This window comes from Ovis canadensis, chromosome 22, assembly GCF_042477335.2.
Source record: "Ovis canadensis isolate MfBH-ARS-UI-01 breed Bighorn chromosome 22, ARS-UI_OviCan_v2, whole genome shotgun sequence".
Lineage (NCBI taxonomy): Eukaryota > Metazoa > Chordata > Mammalia > Artiodactyla > Bovidae > Ovis > Ovis canadensis.
The window spans coordinates 20,528,848-20,541,840 of NC_091266.1; the positions used below are offsets into that span (position 1 = coordinate 20,528,848).

At 37.7% G+C, this 12,993-nt stretch overlaps 1 protein-coding gene across 5 annotated transcripts in view; it reads left to right on the plus strand.

Annotated features, from left to right (window-relative positions):
* Window positions 1-12,993, plus strand: part of PCDH15 (protocadherin related 15) — a 1,084,160-nt gene that overhangs the window by 654,786 nt on the left and 416,381 nt on the right. For all 5 annotated transcript variants that reach the window (XM_069567843.1, XM_069567842.1, XM_069567840.1 and 2 more), the window contains exon 10: window positions 6,177-6,289. In XM_069567843.1, the coding sequence (XP_069423944.1) occupies window positions 6,177-6,289 (113 nt within the window). The remainder of the gene's footprint in view (window positions 1-6,176; window positions 6,290-12,993) is intronic.

Here is a 12,993-nt window from a genome sequence, read left to right on the forward strand (position 1 = left end):
TGTGATATTGAATGGTTTGCCTTGGAGACAAAAAGAGATCATTCTGTCATTTCTGAGATTTCATCCAAGTACCACATTTCGGACTCTTTTGTTGACCATGATGGATACTCCATTTCTTCTGAGGGATTCCTGCCCACAGTAGTAGATATAATGGTCATCTGAGTCCAATTCACCCATTCCAGTCCATTTTAGTTTGCTGATTCCTAGAATGTTGATGTTCACTCTTGCCATCTCTTGTTTGGCCACTTCCAATTTGCCTTGATTCATGGACCCGACATTCCAGGTTCCTATGCCATATTTCTCTTTACAGCATCTGACCTTGCTTCTATCACCAGTCACATCCACAGCTGGGTATTGTTTTTGCTTTGGCTCCATCCCTTCATTCTTTCTGGAGTTATTTCTCCATTGATCTCCAGTAGCACATTGGGAACCTACTGACCTGGGGAGTTCCTCCTTCAGTATCCTATCATTTTGCCTTTTCATACTGCTCATGGGGTTCTCAAGGCAAGAATACTGAAGTGGTTTGCCATCCCCTTCTCCAGTGGGCCACATTCTGTCAGACCCTCCACCATGACCCGCCCGTCTTGGGTTGCCCTGTGGGCATGGCTTGGTTTCATTGAGTTAGACAAGGCTGTGGTCCTAGTGTGATTAGATTGACTAGTTTTCTGTGAGTATGGTTTCAGTGTGTCTGCCCTCTGATGCCCTCTTGCAACACCTACCATCTTACTTGGGTTTCTCTTACCTTGAGCGAGGGGTATCCCTTCATGGCTGCGCTAGCAAAGCACAGCCACTGCTCCTTACCTTGGATGAGGGGTATCTTCTTGCCTCTGCCCTTCCTGACCTTCAGCGTAGGATGGCATATCTGTTAGTCACACAAAAAGCAAAACTGATAAGAATCTCATGTCACTTTTCTTAAACTGCTTTTGCTAAAATATGGATGTAGCTGTTTTGCATGATTTATAGTATCTAGAGAGATGCATACATCTAAAACAAACAATACATCTCATAATGAAGAAGAGACACTTTTGAAGCATGCTTCAAAGTAACTGTTGAATGGAATTTAACTTTATCCTCAACCCCTTCCCAACCCACAGATGGATATTTTAATCCCCTAGTCCGTGGGGTCGCACAGAGTCGGACACGACTGAGCGACTTCACTTTCACTTTTCACTTTCTTGCATTGGAAAAGGAAATGGCAACCCACTCCAGTGTTCTTGCCTGGAGAATCCCAGGGACGGGGGAGCCTAATGGGCTGCCGTCTATGGAGTCGCACAGAGTCAGACACAACTGAAGCAACTTAGCAGCAGCAGTAGAGATGCCACACAGATTTCAAAATATAATGTTATAGCATACTTAGAACTACTGTCCATAGAGAAAATTCAAGTAGTTCTGTTTCAAGTCTTTGATGTCTAGAACTACACATGTATTATAAGTAAGTTGTAGAGATTAGACTATTAATTTTTTTTAAAAAAGTGCTTATGAGCACAAGCATAAGTCTGTTTTAAATCTTTAGGGGGTTGACATGGTGGCTCAGTTGGTAAAAAGCCAACTTTACCTGTAGTGCAGGAGACCCAAGTTCAGTCCCTGGGGGGTGGGGGGGAAGAATCCCTGGAGAAGGAAATGGCAGCCCACTCCAAAATTGTTGCCTGGAGAATCCATGGACAGAGGAGCCTGGTGGGCTACAGTCCCTGGTATCTCAAAGAGTTGGACACGACTGAGTGACTGACTCTTTCACTTTCAGGTTGACATACATAAAAGGAAATAGGCTCTTTTTTTTTTTTTTAATTTCATTAACTAAGGGCTTGATAGTATGGCAGTTACTATACTAGATGATGTAGATATGAACATGAGGGAGAAATGGTCTAGGTTGGGCAGGAATACAGTCTATGGATAGAAACATCAAAAGGTACATTAAAATACATGGTTTAAAAAAAGTATGGTTGTAAATACTACAAATAAATTATGAACAACACATGTGACCTCATGGGAGGAGAGAACTAAAGGTATCTATGAAATTGCTGAGAAACTGTTACTTTAGCAGAAAAACTATAGTTTTCAAGTATAAAATGAGATAAAAATGATTTGGATAATGCAGCAAGTGAAAGTCCAAAGTGTTAAATTTAAAGATAATTATACATTTCATTACTTTGTTTCTTGTGTCTTGCCATGCAGTTTTATAAGGCCATTAAACTTATAGCTGTTTTCCCTTCAGTTCAGTTCAGTCACTCAGTCACATCCGACTCTTTGCAACCCCATGAATTGCAGCACGCCAGGCCTCCCTGTCCATCACCAACTCCCAGAGTTCATTCAGACTCATGTCCACCAAGTCGGTGATGCCATCCAGCCATCTCATCCTCTGTCGTCCCCTTCTCCTCCTGCCCCCAATCCCTCCCAGCATCAGAGTCTTTCCCAATGAGTCAGTTTTTCGCATGAGGTAGCCAAAGTAATGGAGTTTAGGCTTTAGCAGCAGTCCTTCCAATGAACACCCAGGATTGATCTCCTTTAGAATGGACCGGTTGGATCTCGTTGCAGTCCAAGGGACTCTCAATAGTCTTCTCCAACACCACAGTTCAAAAGCATTTTCCTGTTCTCTTACTGATACTTTATTATGAGCCACAGGTAGAAAAGATATGCCCACTCTCACATTGCAAGAATCCATCCACATTTTCATCTAGCACTTCCATTGCTTTATTGCTTATTGCACATAAATACCTTCTCCATTTGTGGTTTACTTTAGTATACTGTATGAAAAATAGATATTTTTTTATAATTTTCTGTATGACTCTCCTATTAGGTAAATGCTCCTAACCAAAAATCCATTTTCCCCTAATTTTGAAGATGATTCCTTTATCATACACTTAATTTGCATGTGCAATTTTGACTGTTTCTGAATTTTTAAGCTTATTTAACTGGCATCATTTTTCTCCCCTTACATAAGCCCAGGGAAATTTTTCTTTCTTGTTGAAGCAGAGGACTATAGCAATTAACACATTTTTGAATATAATTTACATCTTTAAACCTGGATTTGAATACAAGCTCTGTCTGACATTGTCTCTTTGACATTGGACAAATTACTTAATATTGCAAATCTGCTAAGTCTTCCTGGGTACAATGAGAATAATTTACAGTGGTATCGATGATTTTATATATAAAGTATTTAAGGGCTTCCCTGGTGGGTTAGATGGTAAAGAATTGGCTTGTAATGCAGGAAACCTAGGTTTGATCCCTGGCTTGGGAAGATCCCTTGGACAAGGAAATGGCTACCCACTCCAGTATTCTTGCCTGGGAAATTCCATGGACAGAGAAACCTGCTGACCTATGGTCATTGGGGCAGCAAAGAGGAACATGACTGAGCAACTAACAAACACACATAAAACACTTAGCACAATGTTCAGTTCAGTTTAGTTGCTCAGTTGTGGCTAACTCTTTGCGACCCCATGAATTGCAGCACGCCAGGCCTCCCTGTCCATCACCAATGCCCAGAGTTCACTCAAATTCATGGCCATCGAGTGGGTGATGCCATCAAGCCATCTCATCCTCTGTAGCCCACTTCTCCTCTTGCCCCCAATCACTCCCAGCATCAGTCTTTTCCGATGAGTCAACTCTTCGCATGAGATGCCCAAAATATTGAAGTTTCAGCTTTAGAGTCAGTCCTTCCAAAGAACACACAAGACTGATCTCCTTTAGAATGGACTGGTTGGATCTCCTTGCAGTCCAAGAGACTCTCAAGAGTCTTCTCCAACACCACAGTTCAAAAGCATCAATTCTTTGGTGCTCAGCTTTCTTCACAGTCCAACTTTCACATCCATACATGACCACTGGAAAAACCATAGCCTTGACTAGACGGACCTTTGTTGGCAAAGTAATGTGTCTGCTTTTGAATATGCTGTCTAGGCTGGTCATAACTTTCCTTCCAAGGAGTAAGTGTCTTTTAATTTCATGGCTGCAATCACCACCTTCAGTGATTTTGGAGTCCCAGAAAATAAAGTCTGACATTGTTTCCACTGTTTCCCCATCTATTTCCCATGAAGGGATGGGACCAGATGCCATGATCTTCGTTTTCTGAATGTTGAGCTTTAAGCCAACATTTTCACTCTCCTCTTTCACTTTCATCAAGAGGCTTTTTAGTTCCTCTTCACTTTCTGCCATAAGGGTGGTGTGATCTGCATATCTGAGGTTATTGATATTTCTCCTGGCAATCTTGATTCCAGCTTGCGCTTCTTCCAGTCCAGCGTTTCTCATGATGTATATGCATAGAAGTTAAATAAGCAGGGTGACAATATACAGCCTTGACATACTCCTTTTCCTATTTGGAACCAGCCTGTTGTTCCATGTCTAGTTCTAACTGTTGCTTCCTGACCAACATATAGGTTTCTCAAGAGGCAGATCAGGTGGTCTGGTATTCCCATCTCTTTCAGACTTTTCCACAGTTTATTGTGATCCACACAGTCAAAGGCTTTGACATAGTCAGTAAAGCAGAAATAGATGTTTTTCTGGAACTCTCTTGCTTTTTCCATGATCCAGCAGATGTTGGCAATTTGATCTCTGGTTCCTCTGCCTTGTCTAAAACCAGCTTGAACATCTGGAAGTTCACAGTTCACGTATTGCTGAGGCCTGGCTTGGAGATTTTTGAGCATTACTTTACTAGTGTGTGAGATGAGTGCAATCGTGCGGTAGTTTGAGCATTCTTTGGCATTGCCTTTCTTTGGGATTGGAATGAAAACTGACCTTTTCCAGTCCTGTGGCCACTGCTGAGTTTTCCAAATTTGTTGACATATGGAGTGCAGCACTTTCACAGCATCATCTTCCAGGATTTAAAATAGCTCACCTGAAATTCCATCACCTCCACTAGCTTTGTTCGTAGTGATGCATTCTAAGGCCCACTTGACTTCACATTCCAGGATGTCTGGCTCAAGATGAGTGATCACACCATCGTGATGATCTGGGTCATTAAGATCTTTTTTGTACAGTTCTTCTGTGTATTCTTGCCACCTCTTCTTAATATCTTCTGCTTCTGTTAGGTCCCTACTATTTCTGTCCTTTGTTGAGCCCATATTTGCATAAAATGTTCCCTTGGTATCTCTAATTTTGTTGAAGAGATCTCCTGTCTTTCCCATTCTGTTGTTTTCCTCTATTTCTTAGCAGAATGTAGGATTTAATAATTGGCTTCTGCCGCTGCTAAGTCGCTTCAGTCGTGTCCAACTCTGTGCGACCCCAGAGACGGCAGCCCACCAGGCTCCCCTGTCCCTGGGATTCTCCAGGCAAGAACTCTGGAGTGGGTTGCCATTTCCTTCTCCAATGCATGAAAATGAAAAGTGAAAGTGAAGTCGCTCAGTCGTGTCCAACTCCTAGCAACCCCATGGAGTGCAGCCTACCAGGCTCCTCCGTCCATGGGATTTTCCAGGCAAGAGTACTGGAGTGGGGTGCCAGTAACAATTGGCAGTCATGTTATATTTTATTATCATTATAGTTAAGGCAAATGCGTGTATTCCACAGTTATATGATTTGACTTACACTTTGTCTTCATTTTGAGAAAAGGGATATTGTATTATACAAAGGAAATGGTACAATTTGAGAAAAATTCAGTTCACTAAAATGGCTGAATTTTAGAAATAACTTCCTTAGACACTAAAGTAAATCAAAATATGTTATTTTATATTTTAATGCCTTTTATTTAAAGTGATTGATATAATAAGATGAATACTAAATTTATGAAAAATGTTTGTCCAGCTATAACAGAATATTCTCATTTTAATATTCAAGCAACTTGATATTTGGTACAAATTACTATTCATCTTTTGCTGTATGTTGAAAGACCATGCAGGTTATAATTAAGATGTATGTAGCATTAAAATACAACTTTATAATTCAAAATTTGTTATCAATGAACTTAGTATCTCTTTTTTGTAATGAAGCTTCAAATCAATTAAAGATTTCAATTAATAAAAGATATTTGGAAAATCATCCAAAGAAGAAGTAATGCCATCTTCTTATTCATAGACTGATTAGAGATAAACCACATTTTCAGCTGTTTTCCTTAGACTGCATAGTTTTGAAACTTAATTTACTAATGAATTTGTGAATTTGTTCCTCAGTTAATGAAAAGAAATAGATAAAGCAGATACACATATTACTGATTGTTCTCTATTATGTGCTTAAATGTCAATGTCTTTCAGGGACTCCTGAGGATTACCCACGATTTTTTCATATGCATCCTAGGACTGCGGAACTTAGTCTCCTGGAGCCTGTAAATAGAGACTTTCATCAGAAGTTTGATTTGGTTATTAAGGTAAATTTAACTAATTGCTTAATGTTCTTGTGTTCATAAATATAACTAATGTTCTAATGTTCTTGTGTTTATCAACAAATTCTGTAGAGACTACTGTAGGAGCTTTTATACTATAAAATGAAAATTAATTTGAACTGCAATTAGTCAATTTTTCTTTAAAATGGTGAAGTGCAACAGTTGAGACTACACGGTGCTGCTTTTCTTTAACATAACTTTATATATTAAACTGCTATTCAAATACTGAATATTTTTGTATGTATTAAATACCCTGATCAAAGTTGTATGATTTACATACTATTATGTATCACATCTTCTAACATTTAGTTTAGGTTTTGGTTTTTGGTTTTTATCTGTTTGTTTCGCCAAGTGGATTTAGCTTTTGACCACAAAAGCTTAACCAATTAATATATTTTAAAAGTACCCGCATTTATATATATATTTTTTTTATTTTAATGGCGGTTTCCCTGGCAACTCAGATGGTAAAGAATCAGGCTTCAATACAGGAGACCCGGGTTCAATCCCTAGGTTGGGAAGATCCCCTAGAGAAGAGAATGGCAACCCACTCCAGTAGTCTTGCCTGGAGAATTCCATGAACAGAGGAGCTTGTTACAGTACAGTCTATGTGATGGCAAACAGTCAGACACAACTGAGCAGCAATGTGTTATGCTTTATCTTGTTTGTCCAGAAATTATTTTAATATGTGTCTCATTATTTCTTTAATCTGAAAGAGGATCCTAGACCACAACAATTTTCAAAGCTAAGGGAATCTATTTGGCTTACAGTTTTGGTTTAATATCTACTATATTGTAACAAAATCATTAAAAAGGTACTGTGGAAACCCACATGATGTGTTAGTTATTTCTTAAAGACTTTACTGAGAAGGTAAGATTTGAGCTGCCTAACAAAGGAGGAATATGAATTTACCAAGTAGAGATAGGGGCTGGGAGAAGAGCATTCTAAGTAAAAGAACAAATATAAGCAAGGACACAGTAAGTCTAGTGTGTGTTGTCTGAGTTTTTCATGGCTGCACATACGAAAAATAGATATGCAGCCCTGTGACATTAAAAATGCTTTTAAAGGGTTAAAGGAAAGTAAGGGAAGGAAGCTTACTGAGCATGCGTGTCTTATACGTTTTATGTATATTTTTCATTGAGTTGCAGTCACAATCTTAGTACTTTGGTTATTGGTACAAATATGAAAACTAAAGTTCAGATGGCAAGTGACTGAATCAGAATTACATCACTAATAAGCAGCAGGATTGAAATTAAAATTTAAGTTTATCTAAGCTAAAGCCATACTGATTTTACTTCACTAAGATGCAGCTGCTTAGAAATGGTTGTCTGGGTTTAATTATGTCAGTGCAACTGCAAACAGTAATAGAGAGATACATTTGATTTTAGCTCCAATTAGGATATATTTTGTTAGCCCAATTATATTACACACTCAGATTCTGTATTTGTTTACTGTTTCTTTGTCTGTGAAGAACGTGTATCTAGAAGGGGGATAAATCATATAAGCTGATAAATCAAATACATCAACTGCTAACAGGAAGGAAATGTAAAACTCACTAACAAAGCACAGATTAAGGACATTTAAATTAATCTGGGGACTCAGGGAAGATTTTTTGGAGATTACCCCAAGCTAAATTTTGCTGTATTGGACAGATTTGGCTAATGAATAAAACTGGGACATGTGTTTGAACATAAGGAAGAACAGAAGTGAAATCTTGGAGGCATGACATATCAGGCTACAAGTAGTTCACAGAGAAGTGAGGTATAGAGCAAAACCATAGAGAGAACCTTATGTTCAATTGCAGTTTCCTGAGATTTCATTCAGTAGGAGTTTGGGAGTCATTCAACAAAGAAAGACTTCTTTTACCATTTGTGCGAAACAGTGATGGATGAGATTCACCTCGCACGATTTTATTTTAATTATCATTGGACTATATAAAACTACAAAATGTGTATCCATTGTCTCCTCTGGATATACCTGGAGCCCTGTGGTGCTGTACTCTGTGGGAGTTAAGAAATGACAAAGCACTGTTTTCAAACTGCCTCATTTGAAACCTGAAATCAATTATATTTTTATTATCAAAGTCAGTTGTCCTGGTGTACCCAGGTATAGTGAAACTCAGTCCATCAATTATAGAAACAAAATCAATTGGAACAGACCACAGATCATTTTTTATGTTTTAATAACACTTTATATTATTAATGGAAATTTCTACAGACATTATTAGATTCAAATTATTGTTCTGTATGCATCCAAGGGGATAATAAGCAAAGGTATCAATCTGTGAGAATAATAATATACCACCTGCTTGAATAATAGCTGAGTATTGTGTCTTTGTATAAGGATCCACTGAAATGCTACAATTTGGTAGTTCTCCTCTGTAGTAAGTCTTTCAATTTCTTCCCTTTTTCTTATTTTAATAATGCTTCATTTTCCATTGGTCATAATTTTTTTTTTTTTGGACTTGATCCCAATTTCTGTTTTTGAGGCTAAAGAAAAATAAAATGAAGTATCCTTTTCTAGACTTTGAAGAAGAATTCTACTTTAAAAAGCTGTATGCACATTTAATAGCCAGTAACTGTCACAAATAAGAGATTTGTCATCTTCATTTTATCTATTTCTGCCAGTGATTTATTCAGTATAGTGGTAAATAACAATGAAAGGTGAAGCTAGGAAGAAAAGGTGGAGTAGTTCACCAACTATAGAATATTAAAAGATTAAAATACATCTAATTCAAAGAGACAAAGATGTTTCTTTTCAAAACGAACATCCTATTTCAAATTTTACATAACTCCAATAATTTAAGTATACTTTAAAATGAAATACACATTTTGAACAAGAATCATAGCCAGTCCTGGGTTTGCCCAGGACAGTTCACATTTATGCCTATTGTTCTTGTATAATTATTCATAACACTTCTTTCATCTTTAAAAGTGTCCCAGTTTGGATGAAAGGTTATGTGATCACCATTGTTATACATCAAAAAAACAACTATGCAATAGAAACATGAAAGCACATTTTAGATTCTAGATGAAAATGAATTAATTCTTGCAGGGAGTGTCTTAGCAAAATCCAGAGCATTCACTTTCATTATTATAAGTGCAGTGGTTTTTAAAAAAATATGAAATATATTTATATTTTTATACTTCATATATTTATACTCTGGGCATCTGAGGATCAAGTGAATTAATTATTAATAATTCACTGTCTCTCTGCTTTTTAAAACATGATTTTTTAAATTTAAATCTCTTTAATTAACAACTAATAACAAGGGTCATGATGCTATCACAAATATCATTGTATCATGGCCCTTCTGATTTTCATATTGTTGTTCATTGACCAACTTATATTGCATAGCAGGCTAACCTTTAACTTCCTTTCTCTCCACATAATGGACATAGTTAACACTAAGCTCTCATCAGTCACCATGTATATTTTCTGGGCCAACTATACTAAGCCACTTGCACTGTCCTAAATTCAGCATGTTCTTTCTAACTTCCAGGAATTTGCTTTTCTTCCTAAGTCATTTCTCTCTCTCTTTAAAAATCAACAGTCTAATTCACATTGATAACTCATTGATGCTTCAGATGCTAAGACAGTCAGTTCCTCTAGAAAAGCTTGGCCTCTGATTGGAAGTCCTTCCATGTGGTTGCTTTGATCAATCTACAGGATTTGCCTGTTTATTTTCTCTTGATCTTTATAGGAGGGCAGGCAGATTGTATTAAATAATATATTTCTTCAACATTGTGGCCCAAGGCCATACCCCTGTCCATGTATGGCGTATAGAAACTACTCAATAAATATTTCTTATAATGGTTTTCTCCCTGGCACATAAATAATTTAAGGCTGCTGGATATGGTACTGCATCTTCATTGCATTTAAATACATTCATTTCAGAGTGTATGTATTGGACAGATTTTATTCTTTATCTGTCCAGAATAGAAATTCAATGAACTTCTCCAATAAATTAAATCCCTGGTGGCAGGGGGAAGCTATATCTGTATTAAGACAGTTTGGTGGCCCAGATGGCAAAGAATCTGGTTGAAATGTGGGATACTTGGATTTGATCCCTGGGTTGGGAAGATCCCCTGGAAAAGGACATGGCTACCCACTCTAGTATTCTTGCCTGGGGAATCTCATGCACAGAGGAGTCTGGCAGGCTACACTCCATGGGTTTGCAGAGTCAGACATGACTGAGTGACTAGCACTTAAAAGCTATTTATGACTGTATTTAAATAAGCAAACAATCCTCCTTCTAAAAATATTATACATATATATATATATAACACAAATATATACATTTTATGCATACCGAGAAGGCAATGGCACCCCAATCCAGTACTCTTGCCTGGAAAATCCCATGGACAGAGGAGCCTGGAAAGCTGCAGTCCATGGGGTCGCTGAGGGTCGGACACGACTGAGCGACTTCACTTTCCCTTTCACGCATTGGAGAAGGAAATGGCAACCCACTCCAGTGTTCTTGCCTGGAGAATCCCAGGGACGGGGGAGCCTAGTGGGCTGCCGTCTCTGGGGTCGCACAGAGTAGGACACGACTTAGCAGCAGTAGCAGCAGCATACATGCATACATATATATATGTATGTATTACACAGAAAATGAGCCACAGAATTGAAACTGATAAGCTTAAATAGTGTAGTTAATGTGCCAGTTCTCCTGGTGAGTTATATTGCTTTAGTAATTTGAGAGTCAAGGGAAATAGCATACAAGAGATGACTGAGGTCTAAAAGAACAGCCACTACAACTCTTGATCCTGCTCGTGAATGTCTAATAGTACAAATCTAGAAAATATTTGTCCTCTATTTGAATAATAATATTGATTATACTTTACTTCGCAGGAGTTCAGTGGGAAACTAGGATTCACTGTCCTTAAGCCATATGACATTTGCTAGTTTTTCAGTTTGCGAAATCCTTTCTGAGTGCTCATTAGGGGCCTGACATTTTGCTTGGTGTTGAGGAGACAGAAATGTATGAAAGTGCTGCCTCAAGGAAGTCACAAGTATGAAAATTACGCTTTTAGATGTATTTCCCTTCTGATTTCTACATCCATATGTCCGATTACTGGCTGGACAACTGCCCCTAGTGTTTTGTAGTTGAATCAAATTAAGAATGTAGTAAACTGCCTATCCTTTGAAACCTCGTCTTCTCTCTTTCGATTAATAATATGACAATCAACCTGTCACCCAAGCTAGGAGTTCCCAGTACTTCTGAGACACCAGATCCCATATGGACCTACCCAGTCACTTTTCAAGTCCTATCCAGAATTTCTCTTAAATGTCTCCCCAACTTTCCATGCCCCCTGCAGTTCTCTACGTTTCATCCTCATGGCCCATAGTCTCACACAAGTGATCTCTAAGGTTTTAGTCTCTTTTTCATGCATCCCGCCTATCTCCCCATATTGCCAATAGGTATTGCTAAAGTAAAAATTAGCCCAGGCTGCTCCATATTGCCTTCAAGCCAATCAAAACATTGCCTACTACGTGAATTTCCAACAGAAAAACTCTGCTGATTTTAAAGATCAGGTATTGGAGGCAGACAGGAAGTCACAGATCATTAGTCATCACTTCTCAAAATAAAAAGGATGACATCTCCCATGAACATGAGAGACCTATCAAAATTCATAAAATCTGTTATAGAGATTGTGAAATATAAGTTGCTATCTTTCTATTATGGTGTATGTATTGTCAGCTTGTCAAAAGAAAGAGAGAAATTAAGAAGAGAGAAGAAAACCTTAGATGCTCTCTTTGGGAAAGATTGAATAAGGACTTTCAATGAGCCAGGATTAAGACAAGGAAAAAAAAAAAAAAATCAGAGCTGATGTTGTCTAGCCATAGGAAGAAAGACAAATTCCATGAATAACATACTTTCATAATTCTGGAAATATTCTAGCTATATATGGCACTCCCTATTCCTACAGATTCCTGTTGAATGAATAAATTACACACATATCCTACATCTTAGTTTAGCAGTTAAGTGAAAAGTAAGCTCTCTTTCTCTGCCCAATAGCAAAATCTATATGGTAAGGAAGTTTAAGGACATTAAGAGTGAAAGTCCTAGATACATTTTAGGAAACATATCCCACAGAAATTTCAGGTATTATTCCTTATCAGTAATAAAATAACAACCCCTCCATGGACGTCTCTAGGAATAATACACTTTCAGAAATCCACTGACATATTTAATACATTTGCTAGATACTGATCTTTAAATTTTATGTTCTACTTTTTCCAACCTAGTAATTATCACATAACATCCTTTTTGTTTCCTAATAAAGAACACTGTATCCTTTTATTTACTACTGATTGTTCATATTTTAAAAAATTCTAAGTACTAAGCTAAATCAATTATTATATCAGTTATGAAAATCAATACAAGGAAATAATATATGATGTCCTCTTTCTCATGTTGTTATTCATCCAGCTGGGTTAGTTAGAACAGATACAGAATATTGCATCTGAAGATAGTGGCTGTCCAAATGTGCAAGCTGAGAAAAGACACGCAGAGGTTATATTTTACTTGGCCTTTTTTCTTCTTCAGAAGGTGACCTGCAACTCTTCGGAAAAAGAAAAGCAATTTATCCATTCTCGTCACAGTCCCTTGAATTTGGCAAGGCCTTCTTGTCTGCAAAGGTCACTGAATACAACAGCAAGTCTAAATATTGTAAAAATGTTCACAT